Raw genomic sequence first — 25599 nt, forward strand, 5'->3', positions numbered from 1 at the left:
TAGAAAATAATCAATGCATGGCAATCTTTTTTTTTTTGAGACGACGTCTTGCTCTTGTCATCCAGGCTGGAGTGCAGTGGTGTGATGTTGGCTCATTACAACCTCCACTTCCCAAGTTCAAGGGATTCTTCTGCCTCAGCCTCCTGAGTAGCTGGGATTACAGACACGTGCCACCATGTCCAGATAATTTTTGTATTTTTAGTAGAGACAGGGTTTCACCATGTTGTCAGGCTGGTCTCCAACTCCTGACCTCGTGATCTGCCCGCCTCAGCCTCCCAAAGTGCTGGGATTACAGGCGTGAGCCACCACGTCCAGCCAAAATAATCACTGCATGGCAATCTTATGGTATGCTATAACCGTGGTCATACAGATGAAAGACAGTGGCATCGGCCGGGCGCGGTGGCTCAAGCCTGTAATCCCAGCACTTTGGGAGGCTGAGGCGGGTGGATCACGAGGTCAAGAGATCGAGACCATCCTGGTCAACATGGGTGAAACCCCGTTTCTACTAATACAAAAAATTAGCTGGGCATGGTGGCGCATGCCTGTAATCCCAGCTACTTAGGAGGCTGAGGCAGGAGAATTGACTGAACCCAGGAGGCGGAGGTTGCGGTGAGCCGAGATTGCGCCATTGCACTCCAGCCTGGGTAACGAGCGAAACTCCGTCTCAAAAAAAAAAAAAAAAAAAGACAGTGGCATCTTGTAATTTGTGCAGTTTCATAATTCAAATGAACTTTCTTAAAATTTGTGGAAGGGTAAAGCTCTCCCCAATCTCTTAGTATGAAGATGTGATTCTTCCAGTCTGCATTTTCTAAACCTCTAAAACTTACTACTTGCTTGCAAGTTTCTAAATGTTTGGGGCCACTTACCAAGATCCTTGACAAAAAATAATGAGGAAGACAGGTACATAGTTCTACAGAACTCTTCACTATAAAAATCAGTTCAGCAGCCAGGATTATTAAAAACAGACTGCCTCTGGCTGAATTCTAATTCTGGCGAAAAGATGAGTCAGCAGGGAGAAGAAAATCAGGCTTGTATGGAAACACACCATATAAGCTGACAAGGTGACAACTTTGAGACACCAGAATTGAGAAACGTGTATTTAGGGTAGCCTAAGTAAATTTGGGCTCCAGGGTATTTTCAAGAAAGACAGAATATGTGGAAAACAGCCTCTAAATAATGAAGATCTGGCCAGGCGCAGTGGCTCACACCTGTAATCCCAGCACTTTGGGAGGCCAAGGCAGGTGCATCACCTGATGTCTGGAGTTCAAGACTAGCCAGGTCAACACGGTGAAATTCCATCTCTACTAAAATACAAAAATTAGCTACTCAGTAGGCTGAGGCAAGAGAATCACTTGAACCCAGGAGGCAGAGGCTGCAGTGAGCAGAGATCGTACCACTGCACTCCAGCCTGGGCGACACAGCGAGACTCCATCGCAAAAAAAAAAATCTGTGTAGTCAAGTTATTACTATTTACAAGTGATCTGAATCCCTTTTCCCAGCCCATTTAATCTAGTTTAATGCAGAGAAGGGATCAGATGCTGTGATGCTGTGAGGGGCTGAATATAAGCATCTAAAGTGCATCCCTGACTACATACACTCTCCTCACAGAGAAACCGTTTCTGTTTCACCTGTTATTCTAAGTTATTTTTTCTCCATTAGTCAAGGTCAATAATCTTACTTAATTCAGAAGTAACATTTAACTCAAAAAGAGACACAAACACACCCTCTTCCAATAAAGAAATCATAAGCACTTTAAAAGGACACTTAACGAAGATTTCCCTTGAGACTTAAATAGCTATATTAAAATTTGTTTTATTTTCTACTGCTGTAAGACAATGTTTATTTCCCCAATAAGTTCACAAGAACAAAGGTATCATGCAAAGTGAGTAAATGACATATTACAATATCCTGGCTCTGAGAAGTTCCCAAACCTGATGAGAATTACAAAACTTCCAGTTCTGAGTAATTTGAAGAGGTCTAAAAATAGTCCTCAAACAAAAAGACCTTTGTTTGAATGTGTATGTTAATAAACGAGCTACGAATTTACAAACCTGTCAACATTATTTTCCCCTAGCAATAATTTAGCAACTTCTCAAGAATATTAACATTAAAAGGAGAAAATACGTTACGCCTTAAATTTGGTTGTTTCATCTTGATGTAATGAAATGTCAGGATTGCTTAAGATATCAGAAATTGGTTGTCCACATTAGATTTATTATGTTTGAAAGCAAGCCCTGAGAAAGGCATCCCACAATCTAAGTTTTCCAGTGTTGGTTACCCTCAAGATGTTCGCTTTTCGTTTACGTGTTTGTTTTACAGAAATAACTCTGTAACAAGTTGCTACAAAGCCGCCTTTTCACGTGTCAGGCTCCCTCGGAGGACTGAATCCCTCCTCCCCAAAACAGGGATAACTAGTCCAGTCTCTGGCTTACTGGAGGAGAGGATTTTATTTTCACCTCTTGGACGACTGCAAAACAAGTCATCGAAAACGAGGAAATGAGTAGGGCATGAAAAAACTACCTAAACGACCAAACGAACGACATCCTAAGATCTTTTAAAACTCATTTCCCTACCTAAAGGTGTCATTTGTACCGCAGCACGGGGCTGGGGGTGCAGATTTACGGGGAAAGAGGTGATCGCACTTCACTAGACTTCTGAAACATTCAGCTATGGAATCTACTGTGGACTCCTGAAAAGTTCATCTCGAGATCTAACCTCAAGCCTCAGTTTTAGCCAAGCTAGCCCTTCCCCCTTCGGTCAGGTCCAACAAACTTCCCACTCACCCCTCCTTTAACAAAGTCGTTCCAGCGGGAGAGAAACGACCTCTCTCTCGCCACACCTCTTCTGCACCCAGTCTGCACCCCTTCACCTCTTACCTACCCGCCTCACCTTCTCCCCAGATGCCGGAGCCTGAGATTTAACCCCTTCCGGCCCTCGAGGGGAACAGGGAAGACTAAAGACAACGCACCTATTTGCGTCTAGCAATTCTGTTCCCCGAGGAAACGTGGGCTTTAGAACGAAAGTACCAGGCCGCTCTCGCTAGGACTAAGTGAGCTTCTCCCTTCTTGTTTGTAGGGAACTCTGTCAAAGTGCCTAGTTTGCCACCTTCCCCCACCTCCCCCGCGCGTGTAGAAATGCGTGAAGCTTTACTCCGAGCCTGACCGGTCCAGTCCTTCATAAGCCTCGCGGGGTGGGGGGGCGCTCCGAGGTCTAGGGCGTTGTAGATGCTGCCAGAAATATCGATGAGCCTTTACCCGCGGGTTAGGACAGGAGCTCTTTCTAGGGCAAATACAAAGAACGTGTTTCTTCCTACAAATCAGTGGCATCCTCCCGCGGTCTGGATTCAGCTGGTAAAGTAACTCAAGCCTTGTCCTTAATGCAGGGGTGGGCGGGGTGGACGGCTCGGTGTTCTGTCCATTGTGCCTGGCGTTCGAGGTGTTGGTGTACGCAGGCTTGGACAGTCCGGGAGGGGAACGGGAGCCGAGCGGAGGAGGAGGAGATGGCGTCCCAGCCGCCACCTCCCCCCAAACCTTGGGAGACCCGCCGAATTCCGGGGACCGGACCGGGACCAGGACCCGGCCCCACTTTCCAGTGAGTGTGCGATTCTTCAGGCTGTGAGTTTGGTGGGCCCGAGTGGGGACTTGTCAGGAGGCGGTTGAAGCGGTTGTTGGCGGAGATGTTCCCCTTCCCCCTTCAACCAGCCCCATAGCCTTGTGGGTAGGGGTCGAGGTGGAGCTGAGGCGCTTACCAGTGGGGATTTCAGTGTCTCACAGCTGTTTCTGACCCGGCCTCTCTTAGCAGCAACGTTTTTTTGGGAGCTCCTGGGCGTCTCTCTGGGTCCCTGTGCTTGAAAGAAAGGGGGGCGGCTTCCTATCCCTTCTGTTTACAAGACATTTTGACACAATGGCTTCTCCCTCTTTAGCTAAGCTTAGACTTTGGGTCTGTAGCAGTTGAGAGAGGCATTTGCCCAGACAAGGCATCGACAGGGAGCAAAGTTTCTCGTTAAAGGTGTTAACCTCTCGTCGAGAAGTTGGTGAAAGCCCGAAAGGTTTTACGCAACTGGAACCCAAGCTGTGTACACTTTTCATTCTTTTCCAGCAAAATTCAGCCAGTGTTTCGGATCGAGATTGGAGAAGCAACTTTAAAGCAGGAGTTCTAGATCTGAGGCCTATGGATGGCCTTTGTGTGCAAAATAGTGTATTTTTCTGAGGCCTGTAGTTTTTGTTTTGTTTTTAATCAGTATCCGTTGGTTTACAGGACTTTAAAAAGGCAAAAACATACAGAGTTGGGAGTGTTTCGTGGCCTCGTGTGGCTTTTGTTTGGTAGTGCTGGACATCTTAATTCAGATAGGTGTGATTCAAATGTCAAGTTACCTACTATTGTAGGTTTTTCTAATGCATATAAACCCCAATATGTTACTGGGATGTATTTCTGCTGTGTTCTGAAATCTTTTATTTAAACACTATAGCTTTAACACAGTAACTACTTAATTTAATAAGGACACATTACAAGTAATAAGCTTTAAACTCTGGTAAGTCACGATGACATTATCTGCTACTATTTTTATGAGTGGGTTCTTTTTTTTCCCGATTTAGACTGCTTGTCGAATGAGAAAGGTTTTATTTTTTGCATCTGTTAAAGTCCTTCTTATGTGAAATTAACCAGTTTCCCACTTTTTTCATTATGAAGTATTTTAAACATAGAGACTAGTAGAGTAAGATAATACCTGTATATTCACTACCCAACTTCAAAAAATGTTAACACTTGCCAGATTTATTTTTAAAAAGAAAAGTTAGACAGTTAAACTCTCCCATTCTTCTTTCCAGTGGTGACTCTTGTCCTTATTTGGTGTTTCAAATACTCAGTAATGTTTTTATACTTTAGTGCTTAGGTTTGTGCTAATTATATGCATTTTATATTTAAAATGTAACAATAATATATATTGTATATATTGTAATTACATATTACTGTTTATATATTATTTGTTAATGTCTGTTTTTGTTTTTCCGTTGCCCATTTTTCAATTGGCTTTATCTTTGCTTATCAATTTGTAAGAGTACTTTATTGTTGATACTAATCGTTTTTTGTTAGTATATTTTGCTAATATCTTTCACTGTGTGGCTTGTCTTTATGTTCAATTTTTTGTACAGATGTTTTTTATTTTAATATAGTCAAAATTTTCATATTTTATTGTCTGTGCTTTTTGTCTTGGTTAAGAAATCCTGTCTACCTAGATCAGGACAGTTTTTCTGTATGTTTTAAATCTTCTGGTTTTCACATTCATATCTTTAATACACATGGAACTGACTTTGTATAAAAATCAGGCCGGGTGCAGTGGCTCACACCTGTAATCCCAGCACTTTGGGAGGCTGTGGTGGGTGGATCACCTGAGGCCAGGAGTTCGAGACCAACCTGGCCAACATGGTTCACCCTGTCTCTAATAAAAATACAAAAATTAGCCGGGCGTGATGGCGGTTGCCTGTAATTCTAGCTACTCAGGAGGTTGAGGCAGGAGAATGGCTTGAGCCTGGGAGGTGGAGATTGCAGTGAGCCGAGACTGTTCCACTACACTCCAGCCTGGGCAACAGAGTGGGACTCCGTACCAAAAAAAAAAAAAAAAATCAATATGAAATAGGGAATCTAATTTTTTTTCCATATAGGTAACTAATTATCCCAGCATCATTTATTGAGTAGTCCGTTCCTAGTTTATAATGCCATCTATGTCATATCAGGTTTTCCTAAATATGTGGTTTTGTTTTGAGCACTTTCTGTTTACTAGCATCACACTATCTTAATTATAGAATTTTGTAAGTCTAGATTTTTGGATGTTAATAGTTTCCACACATTGCTGTTCTTTGTAATTGCCCTTGTTACAGTTAGACCTTTTTAAAAAGTCTTACTGGGATTTTTATTGGAACTGAGCTGAATTTATGGATCAAGTAAGTTTTTTATTCCATGAATATTGTAAAAGCTACAATTGGTGAGAATTTTGATTATCTTAAATATCTTATCTCCATGAAGTTTGTTTTCTCATATTTTATTTTTTATTCCTAGATTATTTTTGCTGTGGTAGTTGCAAACAGGCTTTCTTTTTTCCTTTTACATTTTCCAGTTGGTTATTAACTGGTATGGCAGAATGCTATTGATTTTTTCTAATATAAATGTTAAGTACAGCATAATGTCAAACTCTTAATTAGTTCTGATGCTTTGGTTGAAATTCTCTTTAGTTCTATGTAGACAGTTCTGTCATTTACAGATAAGCCAGCATCCTTATATTGGTCCTGACTTCCACTGGAATGCTTCTGAAGTTTTTTACCGTTAAGTGTGAAGTTGCTTTTTGTTTTTGATAGATATCCTGTCAAAATTCTATCTCGCTACTTTGCTCAGATTTTTTTAATTTTCTTTTTTATTTTATTTTATTATTATTTTTTGAGACGGAGTCTCACTGTGTCTCCCAGGCTGGAATGCAGTGGCATGATCTAGGCTCACTGCAACCTCTGCCTCCCGGGTTCAAGTGATTTTCCTGCCTCAGCCTCCTGGGTAGCTCAGGTGATTGGCCCACCTCAGCCTCCCAAAGTGCTGGGATTACAGGTGTAAGCCACCACTCCCGGCCCTACCTTGCTGAGATTTTTATCATGAAGAAGTATTAAATTTTATGAATAGCTTTTCTGCATCTGTTGAGACCATTGTATGTGTTTTTGGTTTAATATGAAAATGTGGTTTATTGTATCAATTAACTTTCTAATGTTGAACCACCCTTGCATTTCTCAGTGAACTCTGGTTAGTCATGATTTGTTTTGTGATATGCAATTTCGAATTCTGTTCTAGGCTAGGTGGTGTGGCTCACATCTGTAATCCCAGCACTTTGGAAGGCCAGGACAGGAGGATTGCTTGAGGCTGGAAGTTCAAGACCAGCCTGAGCAACACAGCAAGACCCTGTCTCTATAAAAATTTTTAAAATTGGCCAGGTGTAATGGTGTGTGCCTGTAGTCCTAGCTACTAGGCAGGCTGAGGTGGGAGGATCCTTTGAGTCCAGGAGTTCAAGGCTGCAGTTGGCTGTCATCATACTGCTGCATTCTAGCCTGGGTGACATAGCAAGACCCTGTCTCCAAAAAGAAAAAGAATTCTGTTCCAATATTGTAAGACATGCATACATGTTCCTAGATGAAATTGAAATTTTCTTTCTTTGTACTATTCTGGTTTTGTATCAAAGTTTTATAGCTAGGTAAATTTTTCTGTTGAGCCTGATTTTTTTTTTAGACAGTGTCTCACTGTGCCACCCAGGCTGGAGTGCAGTGGTGTAATCACGGCTCACTGCAGCTTCTATGACCTAGGCTTAAGTGATTCTCCTGCCTTAGCCTCCTGAGTAGCTGGGATTATAGGTGCATGCCATGATGCCCAACTAATTTTTATATTTTTAGTTGAGATGGGGTTTTCCCATGTTGCCCAGGCTGGTGTCAAACTCCTGGGCTCAAGCAATCTACTCACCTCAGCCTCCCAGGTGACTCTCAGGTGTGAGCCACCTCACCTGGCCTAATTGATTTCTTTATAGGCAGACTGCCTTCTCCTTAGTAGCCTTTTAGATTTTGTCTGATATCTTTGGTCCTCTAGCTTTATTATATTGTATCTAGGTATGAATTATACAGACACACATATATACTATATTTGTTTCTTTTTGCTTAGTACCCGCAGTATTCAGTCTGAGGATTCATGTCTTTTTTTAATTTCAGGAAAATTCTCACCAATTATACCTTTAAATACTATTTTAAGTTTTGTTTGAACACTAGTCTTTCCTCTCTTCTTCTGTTAAGCGTTATATCAGGAATGGTATCTGCTATAAGTAACAATATCTGACTTACTATGCTTTGGACTACGAAGACATTTATTGTTTAGTTAGCAAGAAGTCAAGAGATCTGCTGTCTCAACATTGTCATCAAGGGACCTAAATTGTTCCTGGCTTTTTTTTTGTCAGCTCTCTGACTTGTGGGCCATCTCTGTCTTTTGTTTGTTTGTTTTGAGGTAAGTCTTTGTATTATCTAAAGTTTCTCTTTTTTTAATATGTAATTTTGTTATATAAGCCTTGTTGTTATTATTATTATTATTATTATTATTGTTATCAGGACAGAGTCTTGCTCTGTTGCCTAGGCTGGAGTGCAGTGGTAAAATCTCAGCTCACTATAACCTCTGCCTCCCTGGTCGAGTGATCCTTGCCTCTCAGCCACGTGAGTAGCCGGGATTACAGGCATGCACCACTACACCTGACTAATTTTTGTATTTTTAGTAGAGATAGAGTTTTGTCATGCTGGCCAGGCTGGTCTCAAACTCTTGGATTCAAGTGATCCACCTGCCTTGGCCTCCCAAAGTGCTTACAGGAGTGACTACAGGAGTGAGCCACCATGCCCAGCCAAGCCCATTTAATTTTTAATGAGAGCTGGACATTGTATATAGGCAGTTTAATGTAATCTGAGGCCTAAAGATATCTTTGTCTAATGACTTTTCATTTTGACCAGAATGTTAGGCCACTAACAATCTAGAATCACTTTAATCCAATGAAGAAATGAACTGATTTAAAACTTGGTTTTCATTCCTGCCAGAGTTAGTCTATTTCCTGTTAACCCTTTCACCCTTTCTACTAGCATAGATCCCTTTTTAGGTTTATATGGTCCCAATCTGAAGTGTGAGGGTTCCCTATGGCCTTCGTCTTTAGAGTTCTGAACTCCAATTTATGTCTCCTTAGCCCAGGGAGTCTGTTAAGATCTCTGCCCAGCTTCTCATCCTCAACCATCTCTTCTGGAATTGGCCCTAGTTTCTAGAGAAACATCTCAAAATATCTGGCTCTCTGGGGTTTTTTTTTCCTCCTGGATTTTGACTCCAGAATTCCTCAGTGCCTTGTTCTCTAATGCTTTAAACAGAAATTTTTCCTATTTCCTACCTTTCTAGTTTTCAGTGGGAGGGTTAATCTAATTACCTCAACGACCATTACTTAAAGCAGAATTCCGAAGTTCTGTATTTCCACTCTGCTCCTTAGTGTACAGCAGCTAATTTTCTTCTTGACAGATAGTTGAAAGCAATTCCTGTAGCTGTGGCCACCTCTCTTTCCTTTCCTTTTCCCTTTCCTTTTCGCTTTCCCTTCCTTTCCCTTTCCTCTCCCTTTCAACACCCAGGCTGGAGTGCAGTGGCGCGATCTTGGCTCACTGCAACCTCTGCCTCCTGGGTTCAAGCAATTCTGTACCTCAGCCTCCCAAGTAGCTGGGATTACAGGTGCCCACCACCACACCCGGCTGATTTTTTTATTTTTAGTAGAGATGGGGTTTCACCATCTTGGCCAGACTGGTCTTGAACTCCTGACCTCGTGATCCACCCGCCTCAGCCTCCCAAAGTGCTGGGATTACAGTACAGGCATGAGCCACCTCGCCTGGCCTGTGGCCATCTTTTCTATGGCCACATAGAAAAAAATGGATTTTTTTTTTAATATTAAAAAAAAATTTTTTTTAAATGGATTTTTAAAAATATTTAAGTGTTTTTATTTCATTTCAGTTTTTATTTCACAGATACTGTTTCATTTCTCTCTGATAATTTTTAACATATCTGAAATCATTCCTGAGCTGTTATATAAAATTAGTTTTTTTCATTGGGTTTTATTCTTGTTTTTTGTTGGCTTTGTTTCTTAGTGTTTTTATTTCTTCATGTGTGGGGCATTTTTGAGATGGTCATTTTGAGTAGTAGTTTTAGAGTTCTATTTTCTCTCTTTTCCCTCTTCCATGTTCCCCTCTCCATCTAATAGATTTCCTGTTGCCTCTACCTGTTCCTTCTACCTACCACTTAGGGAAGAATCGGGTATAAAAACAGTGGGCTAGCCTGGGCATGGTGGCTCACACCTGCAGTCTTAGCTCTTTGGGCGGACAAGGCAGGAGAATTGCATGAGCTTAGGAGTTGGAGACCAGCCTCTCAAGATATAGTGAGAACCCATCTCTATTAAAAAAAAAAAAAAAAAAAAAAGCCGGGAGTGATGGCACATGCCTGTAGTCCCCGCTGCTTGGGAAGCTGAGGTAAGAGGGATCACTTGAGCCTAGGAATTTGAGGTTGCAGTGAGCCGTGATTGCACCACTGAACTCCGGCCTGGGTAACAGAATGAGACCGTGTCTCAAAACAAAAAGCAAATGAAGAAAACACTGCAAAAACAGTGAGTTAGATTAAGGATATCACAGATCAAGTCAGTTAGTAGTTGTTTCATTTCCTGGGCTGGAGGCCTTACCACAGTCCTCTCCCTTTCTTAGTTCTGTAACTTTCTCAAAATACTCAACTGTCGTCAGCAAATTTTATAATCTCTTTGTAGGAGCCAAAGTGGCACATCCTCACTCCCAGCCTCAAGCAATGAACTGGTTCCACTTTAATGGAGCACTTTTTGTTTTTGTTATTTCATAGAAGTCTGCATCTTGGCTGTCACTGCCTGATTACAGAACCAGAATTGAGTATGCCCTTAGCTTCAGCCCTCCTTAACATGTTACATTTCTGTTTAGTTTCTGTTCCATAAGTCTGTCTGTCTTGTGTTAAATCTAGATAATGCCTGTTTGTTTTTCTCTCTGTTTTCTCTGTTATTGTTTCAACTTTGGAGCAGAACTGCTTCATCAAAGCCTGAATGCACTGCACTATCTGACCGTTCACTGGCTCCTTTTAAGTTTTGTTTTATTTTTAAACATTAGATCCAGTAAAAGAAAAAAAAAGTAGAATTCTAGTAATTTGTTTACAGTATTATAATACAAATCTAAATTAAAACTTTAGCCTAGATTAGAAAATTACCATTTTGCATTTCCACATCTAATATTTGTTTCAGGCAAGGATGTTGAATGGATGCTAAACTATCAAATGAACAGTTGCTGGGGAATAGAATATTTGTGTGGTACCAAAATGTCATCCCATAGATTATATACTAATTACAAAGGGAAAGACACATTTTAATGGAAAGATCTAACAGTCACCTCCTTAACCAACTAATCAAACTTAGCTTCACAAATAAGGAGGCAATGATATAGCATTATGTACCTCCTAAAGTAATACTGTGTGAAGTAAACAACATCACTTATGAATTATTCTTGACAAAAAATTTGAACCTGATTCTAATCAATCTGTTAAATGCAATCTTAATAGGAAGTGAGATAAGAGTACCTTAACATTCTGGAGAAACACAAATCTGCAGTAGGAGTTTTTTGTTTTGTTTTGTTTTGTTTTTTAAGACTTTCACTCTCTGACGCTTAGGCTGGAGTGGAGCGGAGTGATCTCGGCTCACTGCAACCTCTGCTTCCTGAGTTTAAGCAATTCTGATGCCTCAGCCTCACGAGTAGCTGGGACTACAGGCGCCTGCTACCACGTCCGGCTAATTTTTGTATTTTTAGTAGAGATAGGGTTTCACCATGTTGGCCAAGCTGGTCTCCCGACTCCTAACCTCAGGTGATCCGCCTGCCTCGGCCTCCCATAGTCCTAGGATTACAGGCATGAGCCACTTCACCTGGCCTGGGGGTAGGACATTTCTAGAAAAAAACTGGGTTGACTCTTCAGAAGTACAGGAATATTTGAAAAAAATGGGATTGTTCTAGTTTAGAAGAGAAAGGAAACAAAACAACCAAATGCAATGTGTGAGCCTTAACCGAATTTTTGTCCAAAAAAAAGTTTTAAAAGACATTTGGACTCATATAGCACAATAATTTAAAAAGCAGTGATAAAAAGGCTAAGACAAGTGCAGTGGCTCACGCCTGTAATCCCAACACTTTGAGAGGCAGAAGTGGAAGGATTGCTTGAACCCAGGTCTTCGAGACCAGCCTGGGGGACCCCATCTCTACCAAAAAGTTAGATGGGAGTGGTGGTCCCAGCTGCATAGGAAGCTGAGGCAGGAGGATCACTTGAGCCCCAGAGGTCAAGGCCGCAGTGAGCCATGTTTGCACCACTGCACTCCAGCCTCAATGACAGGAGACCCTATCTCTAAAAAAAAAAAGGTGAGCTTAAAAATGGGCCAAGTATCTAAATAGGTATTTCTCCAAATAAGATTTTAAAATGACCGATAGGCCAGGCACGGTGGCTTACACCTGTAATCCCAGCACTTTGGGAGGCTGAGGTGGGTGGATCACAAGGTCAAGAGTTCAAGACCGTCCTGGCCAACATGATGAAACCCCATCTCTGCTAAAAATATAAAAATTAGCCAGGTTTGGTGGCACACACCTGTAATCCCAGATACTCAGGAGGCGGAGGCAGGAGAATCACTTGAACCCAGGTGGCAGAGGTTACAGTGAGCTGAGATCATACCATTGCACTCCAGCCTGGGCAATGGAGCAAGACTTTGTCTCAAAAATAAATAAATAAATAAAATGACCAATAAGCACATGAAAATATGCTCAACATTGTTAGCCATCAAGAAATGCAAATTAAAACCACAGTGAGATACCACTTCACACCCACTAGGATAGCTATAAGGAAAAAGATAAGAGCAGATGTTGCCAAGGATGTGGAGAAACTGGAAACCCTCGTACACTGGTGAGAATGTAAAATGGTACATTATGCTTTGGAACACAATCTGGCAGTTCCTTAAAAGGCTAAATGTAGAGTTTCCATATAACCCAGCAAACATGTCCACACAAAAACTTGTATATAAATGGCCATTGCAGCATTATTTGTAATAGGCGAGAAGTAAAAGCAGCCTCAATATACATCAACTGATGTATATTATAAATAATATAAATATATTTTGGCAATAAAATAATACAAATATAATTTGGCAATAAAAATGAGTGAAATACAGTTGGCCTTCCACATCTGTGGATTCAGCCAACTGTGGATCAAAAATATTCAGAAAATAGGCCCGATGTGGTGGCTAACACCTGTACTCCTGGCATTTTGGGAGGCCAAGGTGGGAGGATCACTTGAGGCTAGGAGTTGGAGGCTGTAGTGAGCTATGGTCTTGATCATGCCACAACACTCTAGCCTGGACAACAGAGTGAGACCCTCTTAAAAAATAAAAAAAGAATTCAGGAAAAATAAATTTCATCTGTACTGAACATGTAAAGACTTTTTTCCTTGTCATTATTTCCTAAACACTACAGTATGACTAATTACATAACATTTACACTATATTAGATACTATAAGTAATCTAGAGATGATTTTAAGTATACAGGAGGATGTGCATAGGTTATATGCAAATACTATGCTATTTTATATTAGGGACTTGAACATTCGTGGATTTTGGTATCTAAAGGTTTTGAAACCACTCCCCCACAGATACCAAGGGCTGCCTGTACTGATAACATGCTATAAAATGGATAAACCTTGGAAACATTATGCTAAGTGAAAGAAGCCAGTCACAAAATACTAGACATTGTATGTGTCCATTTGCCATAGATCTTCATTATTTATGGATTCTAAATTTTCACATTGGTCTCACTAAAATTTATTTGTAATCTCAAAATCAACATTCCTGGCACTTTCACAGTCATTTGAGTACAAACATAGATCAGGGAAAAATCTGAGTTGTCCCTTAGCTGACACAACCGAGAGACAAAAAAGCAACACTGTGGTTTCTTTTTCAGCTGTCATGCTGTAAACAGTTGTCCTTTTCAAAGTCTGTTTAGTGCCAAATTTTTTCACATTTTTTAATGGTGATTTTGCTGTCTAAAATGGCGCCCAAGCATAGTGCTGAAGTGGTCTCTAGTATTCCTAAGCACAGGAAGTCTGTGGTGTGCCTTACAGAGAGTACAGGTGTTAGATAATTTCATTCAGGCATGAGCTGTTGTGTTGTTGGCCATGAATTCATTATGAGTTAACAATATACCTGGAATAAAGTAACTTTAAACAGAAACACATGTAAGTATATGTATTGATTGGTTGATGAAAGGAGCAGTGACTTGGTATTTGCTGGTTCAGAGTTCACAGCAACTTTACAGAATATAACTGTCTTAAATAACAAGCATTAACTATATATGAAATGTCCAGAATAGACAAACCTAGTGACAGAAAATGAACTCATGGTTGCCAAAGATTGGGGGAGGGGTGGGCAGGAAATGGGGAGTAGCTGCTAATGAATATGGGGATTCTTTTTTGAGGTGATGAAAACATTCTGAATTAGACATGGTGATAATTACACACTTCTGTGAGTATACTAAAAACTATTAAATTTTAAACTGTAAAATGATTGCTAGGTGCAATGGCTCACTCCTGTACTCCCAGCACTTCGGGAAACCAAGGTGGGTGGATCGTTTGAGCTCAGAAGTTTGAGACCAGCTTGGGCAACATGACAAAACCCCACCTCTACAAAAAATTTAAAAAGTATCCAAGTGTGATGGGATTCACCTTTAGTGCCAGCTGCTTGGGAGGCTGAGGTGGGAGGATCACTTGAGCCTAGGAGGTTGAGGCTACAGTGAGCTTTGATTGTGCTACTGTGCTCCAGCCTGGGCAACAGAGTGAGACTCTGTCTCTAAATCAGTAGAATTTGTCATAGCACTAGGTATATAGGAGGTGTTTAATAGTTACTTTGAATTGAATTTATTGTACACTTAAATAACTGTTTTGAATCTTCTTTGGTTTTAGATCTGCTGATTTGGGTCCTACTTTAATGACAAGACCGGGACAACCGGCACTTACCAGAGTGCCCCCACCTGTTCTTCCAAGGCCATCACAGCAGACAGGAAGTAGCAGTGTGAACACCTTCAGACCTGCTTACAGTTCATTTTCTTCTGGATATGGTGCCTATGGAAATTCATTTTATGGAAGCTATAGCCCTTATAGTTACGGATATAATGGGCTGGGCTACAACCGCCTTCGTGTAGATGATCTTCCACCCAGTAGATTTGTTCAGCAAGCTGAAGAAAGCAGCAGGGGTGCATTTCAGTCCATTGAAAGTATTGTGCATGCTTTTGCCTCTGTCAGTATGATGATGGATGCTACCTTTTCAGCTGTCTATAACAGTTTCAGGGCTGTATTGGATGTAGCAAATCACTTTTCCCGATTGAAAATACACTTTACAAAAGTGTTTTCAGCTTTTGCATTAGTTAGGACTATAAGGTATCTTTACAGACGGTTACAGTGGATGTTAGGTTTAAGAAGAGGCTCTGAGAATGAAGACCTCTGGGCAGAAAGTGAAGGAACTGTGGCATGCCTTGGTGCTGAGGACCGAGCAGCTAACTCAGCAAAATCTTGGCCAATATTCTTGTTCTTTGCTGTTACTCTTGGTGGTCCTTACCTCATTTGGAAATTGTTGTCAACTCACAGTGACGAAGTAACAGGTAAGGGAATAGGTTTAGATACCATATAATAATCTCAAATTTCAAGAACAGATTTGTTAAATTAGTTTTCTTTATATTCATTTGTATTTACTATTTTGGTCCAGTTATATTTTCAGTTAAGAGCTTCAAAACTGGCAGAGAAATATATAGCAAAAATAGGTTTGCTGATTAGTTTATTGTTCAGTTAAACAGTGCATATTACCTTACTGTTTACAAGGTACTGAACGTGGTGCTGTGGAGAATACAAAGCTACATGGAGCGTAATTCCTGTCTTTCTAAAATGTGTTGGAAGGGAGGTGGTGCAAGACACATATACAAGTAATTGTAATGAAGCAGAAAGTGTGATAAGAAATATGACAGTCGAGGAGAGACGTAAGGTTTCTTGAACCTTTTTTAATATGTAAGACACTGTGCTAGGTATTTTGTGTGTTTTATCTCAATTATTTCAACAACCCAAAGAGATAGGAATTATCCTCATTTTACAAGTGATAAAACGGAGATTCAGAGACTCACTTACCCGGGGTCACATATTTAATAAGGCAGAACTATAAACAAAACCAGGTCTGCTTGAATGTTAAGCTATATTCTCTCAACTGGTACAGAGTATTAGCTCACTTTAGAAAAGGGAAGCTATCGTTTTTGACTGTGGTATCCAGGAAGAAACGGCATCTAAGTTATATTTTTGAAAACTAGGCAACCTTTCATCAGTTAAATAAAGAAACAAAAACTGTCAAGCCGATAGACCAGCTTGAACAAAAGTACATAGGCAGAAAATAAGAGATTTGTTTGGCAGTTGTCCTGTAGTATTAAGAAATAATATGAGGCCGGGCGCGGTGGCTCACGCCTGTAATCCCAGCACTTTGGGAGGCCGAGGCGGGTGGATCATGAGGTCAAGAGATCGAGACCATCCTGGTCAACATGGTGAAACCCTGTCTCTACTAAAAATACAAAAAATTAGCTGGGCATGGTGGCACGTGCCTGTAATCCCAGCTACTCAGGAGGCAGAGGCAGGAGAATTGCCTGAACCCAGGAGGCGGAGTTTGCAGTGAGCCGAGATCGCGCCATTGCACTCCAGCCTGGGTAACAAGAGCGAAACTCCGTCTCAAAAAAAAAAAAAAGTCAAAACATGTTGTAATTCATAAAGGATTTAGGTTACATTCACCTTTGTATTCCTACTATCTAACCTGCTTGGCAAATAGAAGGTACTTAATAGGTATTTATTAATTTGGGGGCATCAGTTATGATACTTTTGCATTAGACTGTTTGAGAGACAATGAAGACCCAAACTAGAATGTGTGAGAAGCAGGATTGATATAATAGATTTAGTGGATGTAGTCACTGACTAAATGAGGTATATAAAGGCAAAGTAGAAATCAAAATGCCCTAGACCTTTAAATTTGGGTTATTAGAGGGATAACATTTTATTCATTAACTCAATAAATATTTGTTGGGTGCCAACTACATACCAAAGAGTTCTCAGAGCTAGGGATATAGCAATGAATAAAATATATTTTAAAAATCTCTGCCTTTGTGGCAATCTAATAAGGGAGAAACAGTAAGAAAATAAATAAAATATATAGTAAGCCTGAAGGTGCTAAGTGCTATAGGGGAAAAAACAAGACAGGGAAGAATATTGGGAGTGTCAGGAGTAGGAACAGGGGTTGAACTGCTACATATAGTCAGGGAATGCCTCCCTGAAGCAGTTGAGGGAATAAGCCCTACAGCTCTTTAAAGGAAGGGTGTTTTGAGGCATAGCGAACAGCAAAAGTATAAAGGTATTTAAGTGGCATGTCATGGGAACAGGAAGGAGAACAGTGTGGTTGGAGCAAAGTGTTAGTGGCAGGAGATGAAGGGAGTAGATGGTATAAGTAATCCCAACACTGGGAGGCTGAGGCCTGCAGATCACTTGAGCCTGACAAATCATACAAGCTAGTTCGGCCCTCTTACTCTCTCACATGCACTCTCTTGCTATGTGATATGCCTTCTGCCATGTTATGACGCAACAAGAAGGCCCTTACCAAATGCAGCCCCTTGATCTAGGATTTCCTAGCCCCTAGAACTGTGAGCAAATAAACTTTTATTGTTTACAAATTACCCAGTCTGTAGTATTCTATTAAAGCAGCATAAAACAAAGACAGTACTGCTCAGTTGTTTATTTGAGAAGTCAATAATGAATTGGAAATGACTGAAGAATTAGCCTCTGTGAATAGTCTACAGGGTTCAACTACAGACAAGAATATTTCCAAAGAAGGTGAAAACACTGATTCTGTACAACCTGAATCTGCTAAGATGTGTTGCAGCTGATGATAGTGAGAAATATAGGTGGAGGAGGAAAAGGCCTAGTTGGACAAAATTTACAAAGCTTTTGAAAATATAGTTTTTTGTCTATGGTTATTCATTGTGTTATTCATCAGCAGGTATATTGCAGGAAATATTTGGATTAATCATGTTATTGAACTAATAGTGTCAAGGTAAACTTTATTCACTCTTGTGACATAATCATTGTCAGTTTTATGAATTTTTGTCAAATATAGAAGCTGAAGATCCCAACTGGCCTACAGCATGGCAATCAATGGCCGAACAAGGCTTAAGTTTTATTTTATTTTATTGTTTTGAGATTGAGGCCAAGAATGAAATTTTTCTTGACTCCTTTCAGCTATTGTTATTAAACCCATTTGGCTTCAGAAATCACCTTTTGCTGCAGACTTGGTTATATTTTGAGTTCTTTTTGGAGACAGGGTCTTGCTTTGTCAGCCAGGCTGGAGTGCAGTAGCATGATCATAGCTCACTGCAACCTTAACACTCTTTGGCTCACGTGATCCTCACGTGATACTCTTTGGCTCATGTAGCTAGTAGTAGACATGTACACCACCACGCCTGGCTAATTTATTTGTTTTTTGTGGAGACGAGATCTGTGTTGCACAGGCTGGTCTTGAACTCCTGGCCTCAAGAAATCCTTCCTCACCCTCCCACAGTGCTGAGTGAGATCACAGGCATGAACCACCATGTCCAGCCTAGACTTAGTTATATTTTTTGTTGTTGTTATTTTCTTTTTGAGACAGGGCCTCTCTCAGTTGCCCAAGCTGGAGTGCAGTAGTATAGTCTTGGCTCACTACTGCAACCTCTGCCTTCCAGGTTCAAGCGATTCACGCTGAGACTACAGGCTCATGCCACCACACACAATATATATATATATATATATTTTTTTTTTTCCTTAAGAAATGAGGTTTCCTGGGCTGGGCGCAGTGGCTCACGCCTGTAATCCCAACACTTTGGGAGGCCGAGGCGGGTGGATCACGAGGTCAAGAGATTGAGACCATCCCGGTCAACATGGTGAAACCCCGTCTCTACTAAAAATACAAAAAATTAGCTGGGCACAGTGGCGTGTGCCTGTAATCCCAGCTACTCAGGAGGCTGAGGCAGGAGAATTGCTTGAACCCAGGAGGCGGAGGTTGCGGTGAGCCGAGATCCCGCCATTGCACTCCAGCCTGGGTAACAAGAGCGAAACTCCGTCTTAGAAAAAAAAAAAGAAAAAGAAATAAGGTTTCCTTATGTTGCTCAGGTTGGTCTTGAACTCCTGGACTCATGCAGTTCCCCCTGCCTCAGCCTCTCAAAGTACTGGAATTATAGGCATGAGCCATCGTGCCTAAGCTGACTTGTTTATATTATTAAATAATTCAAGCTAAATCCACAAAGCAGAACAGTGCTTATATGCAAAACTTACGCTGGAGTAAAGTTTTGACAACACCTAACATTGTTTGACTCATAAATAATGTCACACTGCTTTATATACCTCAGTCTGTCAGAAGTTAACACAAGAAGCAGTATCTCCATTCTCACACAAGATGGCAGCAGATACATTTTCCAAGCTTAAGCTGTTAATTCAATGCCAGAGCATTTTTTGGACCTCCATTCAAGCACAAAGGAAATTTCCATATTTCAAAATCCATTCAGCTATGCAATTGAGGAACTTGCACTTACTCTGCATTTGGAAGTGATTAATCTGCAATGTAATAACATGGTAAAAGGCAGATATCAAGAGAAGAATTTAACAGAATTCTGGTCTGTTACTCTCCCAACTCATAAATATGCTCAATTAAAATATGCTCAATTAAAACCACATACTCATAGACTAACATTAAGATTTGACATTACTTGTCTGTATGAAAAGGCATTTTCAAAAATGCAGTTCCTCAAATCTTACTATGAATTGGAATTAGCAAATGAATATTTATAATTGAATTCCAATTAAGTGAAATATCTTTTCCCCAAAATATTTCATTCTAAGGAGCTTCCAAATAGACCTGTAGTACAAAAAAGGAACATGGTTATTACATTTTGAATTTTGTCAATAAATTTATGAAAATTTTGTTTTCTCTCTTTATATAAGTAATTGCACAATATCCTGTTTTGCCACTTGGCCTGCAAAGTCTAAAATATTTATCTGACCCTTTACAGAAAAAATTGCCAACCCCCTGGCTCATGGTAAGGGAACTGGAAGCTGGAGATTAAATAAAGGAAAAAGTTTATAATAGGTATCTTTAGTGGATGTATTGTTGATTTAACATAGTATTCATTATAGATTTTACTTGGGAGGGGAGGACTTTCTCTTGGCAAATTTATGCAAACCATAGCCAGTGAAATATCTGCATTTTTCTTTTGTAAATTTTATTAACCTAGTTTTAATTTGGCTTATAGACAGCATCAACTGGGCAAGTGGTGAGGATGACCATGTAGTTGCCAGAGCAGAATATGATTTTACTGCTGTATCTGAAGAAGAAATTTCTTTCCGGGCTGGTGATATGCTAAACTTAGCTCTCAAAGGTAACAAATTATGAATAAGTTGAAATTATCTGTAAATTTTTAATATTTATAAATGCAGTATTAAAAACTATGACAAAGGATCTTGTTCATTATTAGTTAACTTAGAGACAGTTACTAGAACTTCTTTTTCATGTCAATTTGACCTTCCAAATCTGGAGGAGTCAGGGAGAAATGCCCCAGCAGAGTTATTCCAATAGTATTTCACTGAAATAAGGAAAGGCTTTGTTTATATAGGTTTTTCTAAATTCCAAATACTTGAATTTCAAACTGTTAATCCCCACACAAAAATGTGATGTCGGTAACTAAACATAACAAATGTAATTAAGCAAAGAAATTATCTAGCATCATCTAAGCATTGCTGTCAGTCCTTGATTACTGGGACTGGTGTTGCTTCTTTATTACTTCAGTAGTGTTTACTTCAGAAATTTCATCATGAGTATTTTAGGAAATATCATGAAGTATTATAAACCCCAGCAAGAAATTTATACACATCTCAGGTTTTTGGACTAAGTCACTGATAGTTTTTAATGACTCCAGGAAAATGATCTTCCCTTCACCTTTCCTCAGTAATAATTATCAGGATTTTTATGAGTTTTTTTTTTTTAATTTATGTGTTTGTGGGGATTCAGGTTTATTGCAAAAAAGTGACGTTTTGTTGATGAAGTTACTAATAACATGTTATTTATTGAGTACTATGTTCAAGGTACTGTATTTTATGTATTTCATTTAACCCTTATAATAATACTGTGAAGTGGGACTATTATTATCCTGTCCTTGTTTTACACTTGAAGAAACTGAGACTCAGATTAAGTAAATTATCCAGTATCACAAAGATAAGGTGCAATACAACTGGACTATGAATCTAGGTTTGTCTAACTTGAGACCTTGTGCTTTTAACAACTCTGGCTGTTTTTTTCATGGAAGAATCTATTAATGGAAACTTCAGCCTTTTACTGGCTTTAGTCAGTCTACACAGGGAAGAAATACCTTCAGTGTTCAAATCATTAGTATGTAAATAATTGAAGAATTTGGATCAGATTAGTAAATCTTAGCCTCATCCCTTTTACATAAAACCTAGACTTAAGTGAGGTGCAGTGGTGTGCACCTGTAGTCACACCTACTCGAGAGGCTAAGGCAGGAGGATCCCTTGAGACCAGGAGTTTGAGGCTGTATTGCACTGTAATCACACCTGTGGAGTAGCACCACTGCACCCCAGCCTGGGCAACATAGCATGACTTTGTCTCAAGAAAAAAATAAAAAACAAACATCTAGACTTTTAGGTATTCTATTTATATTTTTCTTATAGGAAAAATAGCAATTTACTATTTTGGATTTCAAATGAATGATTTTTTTTTTTTGAAGATTTGTTGTTAGAGATAGGAGCAACACAAACAATTTTAATTAAATAGAAGTCATGTGGCTTCTTTCAGTTACATAATACTTCAGAAAAATTTTATATTTCATTCTTGAATGAATAGTGCATCTTAACACTAGCTTGCTTCTTGGCTTTCCTCCATTGCTCAAGAAAAGTATGTTTGGACATTTGGAACAAAATCATTCATAGACATGGTAAATTTGTTTGTTTTTTTCCCTGTTATTATAGTGCATTAAACATTAAAAAGTCTTATATTGTGCCTAAATTATAATGTTGAACTAAAATTGTAAGTTAAGCAACTTTTTAAAGATATAGATAAAATAGGAAAATACTATAGAAAATTGGATAAATTAAATAATCTTTCTTACTTTAAGCTTAGAGTATTACCTTTATCATATGGCTAGAAATAACTGGGGTCTTCAGTTTTTTTGTCCATCTTGGATTGAAATTAACATTTACTATCTTCAGGATTGTTTACCATAATCATATGAAATGAATTTTATATTTTTGCCAAAAGTAGGCTAAGAAAACTGAGTGCATAAAGGTATATCTTTTCTATACCTAATTTACCTGGTTGAGAAGGAATGAGATATTCATTTCTTAGACTCCAATTTAAAGTATGAAGGTCAATGATGTTTTCAGTTTTGAGAGAACTAAATCTCCTTACCCTGTGAATGGACCAACTGATACAAACTTTATGTTCTTCAAGGTAGAAGGAAATATTTAGTAACTATAAAAAGAAATTATAGGAATGGACCCCAGAACTGTTAAGCCTACTCGGCATTTGATTTTGAATATATACCCATGTACTATTTGTTATCTATTATATAAACATAATGTATTTTCCTGAATATGACATTTTACCATTAATATTCTGTTGGACCTCCAAAGTATGTTGTAATTACAAGATTGTCTTTTTTTTCCATCAGAACAACAACCCAAAGTGCGCGGTTGGCTTCTGGCTAGTCTTGATGGCCAAACAACAGGACTTATACCAGCGAATTATGTCAAAATTCTTGGTAAAAGAAGAGGTAGGAAAATGGTGGAATCAAGTAAAATTTCCAAGCAGCAACAATCTTTTAACAACCCAACACTAACTAAAGGAGCCACAGTTGCTGATTCTGTGGATGAACAGGAAGCTGCCTTTGAATCTGTTTTTGTTGAAACTAATAAGGTTCCAGTTGCACCTGATTCCACTGGGAAAGGTGGAGAAAAACAGGATCTTTGATATCTTTCACATTTGCTTGCAGTTGAACAATACATTAGAGTACTTTTTAAAATTATTTCTCACAAAGAAATGAATCTACAATCCAATGAAAACATTTGTTATTGGCTATCCCAGGTGTTTTGCTGCTAGAAATTATTAAAGTTATACACTAGTATCTTGGTCTGGTGACCTGGTTACATTTTATTATACACGTTATTGGACCATGAGAACATTTGTTTCACCTAGATTTTAAGATTATGGAGACTGCTGTCATTTTCATCTTATTTAAATCTCTAGGTTTATTGGAAGAGTAAGATTGATGAACTATAGCATGCACAATTTGGTATAATAGGGATCATTAATACTTTTAAAAGTTCTACATTAATTGACTTGGAATCTTTAGAAATGGGGTGATAACCTAACAGTATGAGAACAGGCAAAAAGGTTAATTTTTTTTTTTTTTTACAACTTTAAGTAATCTCAGTAATAAAATTCTCTTATCTATATTATATCCAGTGTTGGGTTTATATTTTCACCCACAAACAACTGACACTATTATCTTTTACTGTATTTTTAAAAATTTAAAAGGTCACCCAGAAGCATTCTAAAGGAGATGGTTCTAGAATGATAGAGTATGTAGCCCTAATAGTTTTCCCTCCTAGTAAAAAGTAGTCTGAAATTTATCTTTCTTATAAATTGTTCCATTTCTTCTAAGGATCACTTAACTCTTTATCTCTTTAAAATATGACTAGTTTTCATACTGGGTGAATCAGAAATATATGAAAGGTATACCTTCTTTTCCTACAACAAATACTTGAGTTCTTTAAGTTTGCACTTAATGATATAGTCAGTTATAGTAATAATATTTAATCTTTTTATAGATTTTCTGCTTCCACCTTGTGTAATTTTTTAAATTCCGTATTTAGTATGCTCTGTAAATATTGAAAATGTGTCACATTGGATACTTTTTTTTTTTTTTTTTTTTAGACGGAGTTTCGCTCTTGTTATCCAGGCTGGAGTGCAATGGCGCAATCTTGGCTCACCGCAACCTCCGCCTCCTGGGTTCAGGCAATTCTCCTGCCTCAGCCTCCTGAGTAGCTGGGATTACAGGCACGTGCCACCATGCCCAGCTAATTTTTTGTATTTTTTTAGTAGAGACGGGGTTTCACCATGTTGACCAGGATGGTCTCGATCTCTTGACCTCGTGATCCACCCGCCTCGGCCTCCCAAAGTGCTGGGATTACAGGCATGAGCCACTGTGCCTGGCTGGATACATTTTTCTTTTACATTTAATTTTTACTACTGAGACTGACTTACAGTCTCAGTGCTCAGCTGCCATTTAGAATACAGTAATCCTCACGCCTATGATCTCGGCACTTTGGGAGGCCAAGCCAGGCGGATCACCTGAGGTCAGGAGTTTGAGACCAGCCTGGCCAACATGGTGAAACCCTGTCTCTACTAAAAATACAAAAATTAGTCAGGCGTGGTAGCATGTACCTGTAGTCCCAGCTACTCAGGAGGCTGAGGCAGGAGAATCGCTTGAACCCGGGAGGCAGAGGTTGCAGTGAGCTGAGGTTGCACCACTGCATTCCAGCCTGGGCGACAGAGCGAGGCTCTGTCTCAAAAGAAAAGGATACGATAATGCTATTTGACATGTTTTTTTGTTTCATAATGATTTTAAATGCAGTTAACTTTCAGTACACTGATTATTTTCCCAGAAAATTAGAAAATTCATATCCTTGCTATGAACATACTACAGAGTAATACTATCAGGAATACAGATGTATAAGAATACATTTATAAATATTGTTAAAAACTTTGAACTGTTTGATAAAAATTGTGATTTAGTATTTTTATCTTTCTTACAGACTATGTTCAACAAATAAGTAATTCTCGAATAGTTCTGACTAAAACATACAGGAACCAAATACTACACACCCAGCATAGAAGAACTTTACTAAAGGCTTCTTGGAAAGCCTTTTCAAATGACAGTTTCATAACTAACATATTATTTAAAATAGAAATCTAGACCCAGTGCAGAAAAATTAATACTTTATAGTAAAATGTATTTATCTTTGGCCAGTTTTCCAACACCCAGGTATTAGCCTTGATGTTCAAGAGATAATGTTTCTTGTATGTTATTTATTATTTGTGTTCTACAATTAAAGGTTCTGCTTTGATTTGTTAGATGATAATTTATAGAATTTTTATTCTCAAATTTTTGATAAAACAAATTATTAAATTTGGGGTTGAGACGTCTAAATTGGATGCTAGAAGTAAAGTTGAAGTGACCACTATGAAAGATGTATAGGGAGAAGAGTACAGCACAGAGTGAGAAAACAGAGGCACTTTTGTAAGGGTATTTATTGTTTGGTTAAGTCTGCTAAATTACAGTATGCATTATCTGACTGGTAACTATATGTGTCTGAAAATTCCTCTTGTATTAAAATTCTGGAGAAGGAATTCAGGACTAGAATAAAGAGAAATTTTTTAACCTTTTTTTTATCATGACAGTTTTAGAGTAATGTTTTTAGTTGAGATTAAATGTTCAAGGCTCCAATATTATTTTTAGGAACTTATTTAAGGAGTACTACTTTACAGAAATTAACACATCAAAACCTTTTTAATAAAATAAATCATAAGTTGCAATAATAAAACATGTTTCTTTTAATTTTTCTGATTGTATTTTATGAGTTCAGGAAGGAAATGGTAAGAGAACGATACATTTTCATGTTTTAACATTTTATGTCCGTACTTGATTCAGTCTGTCCATGTGTCATAATTACACATTTTCTTGAACACAGCTGTCCTTTATCTTGTGCTTTCTTTAATGGAAAAATGAATGGAAACTGAATACAGTTAAAGTTTTATTTTTAGTAGTTGTGAAGTTACTTTTATTGGAGAAATAAAAATATGTTAAACTTGA

General features: G+C 38.8%; 2 protein-coding genes across 9 annotated transcripts in view; one reads left to right on the forward strand and one right to left on the reverse strand.

Annotated features, from left to right (window-relative positions):
• Positions 1-3769, reverse strand: part of PUS10 (pseudouridine synthase 10) — a 70167-nt gene extending 66398 nt beyond the window's left edge. Inside the window, exon 1 of one of the 7 annotated variants that reach the window (XM_064364153.1) lies at positions 3749-3769. The gene's annotated coding sequence lies outside the window, so the exon portion shown is untranslated. The other 6 variants (XM_064364149.1, XM_064364150.1, XM_064364147.1 and 3 more) reach the window with 6 other exon arrangements.
• On the forward strand, positions 3288-25599 carry PEX13 (peroxisomal biogenesis factor 13). 2 transcript variants are annotated; one of them, XM_012477256.2, is made up of 4 exons: positions 3288-3350; positions 14573-15267; positions 19966-20091; positions 22396-25599. In XM_012477256.2, exons 2-4 carry the CDS (start codon positions 14598-14600, stop codon positions 22692-22694), a joined length of 1095 nt encoding a protein of 364 aa, XP_012332679.1. In that variant the 5' UTR covers positions 3288-3350; positions 14573-14597; the 3' UTR covers positions 22695-25599. The 2 variants fall into 2 exon arrangements, with proteins under 2 accessions (XP_012332679.1, XP_012332678.2); XM_012477255.3 differs by lacking the exon at positions 3288-3350 and adding an exon at positions 3449-3591.

Source organism: Aotus nancymaae, unplaced genomic scaffold (assembly GCF_030222135.1).
Source record: "Aotus nancymaae isolate 86718 unplaced genomic scaffold, 86718_ANA_hifiasm-v0.15.2.pri h1tg000057l, whole genome shotgun sequence".
NCBI classification, from domain to species: domain Eukaryota; kingdom Metazoa; phylum Chordata; class Mammalia; order Primates; family Aotidae; genus Aotus; species Aotus nancymaae.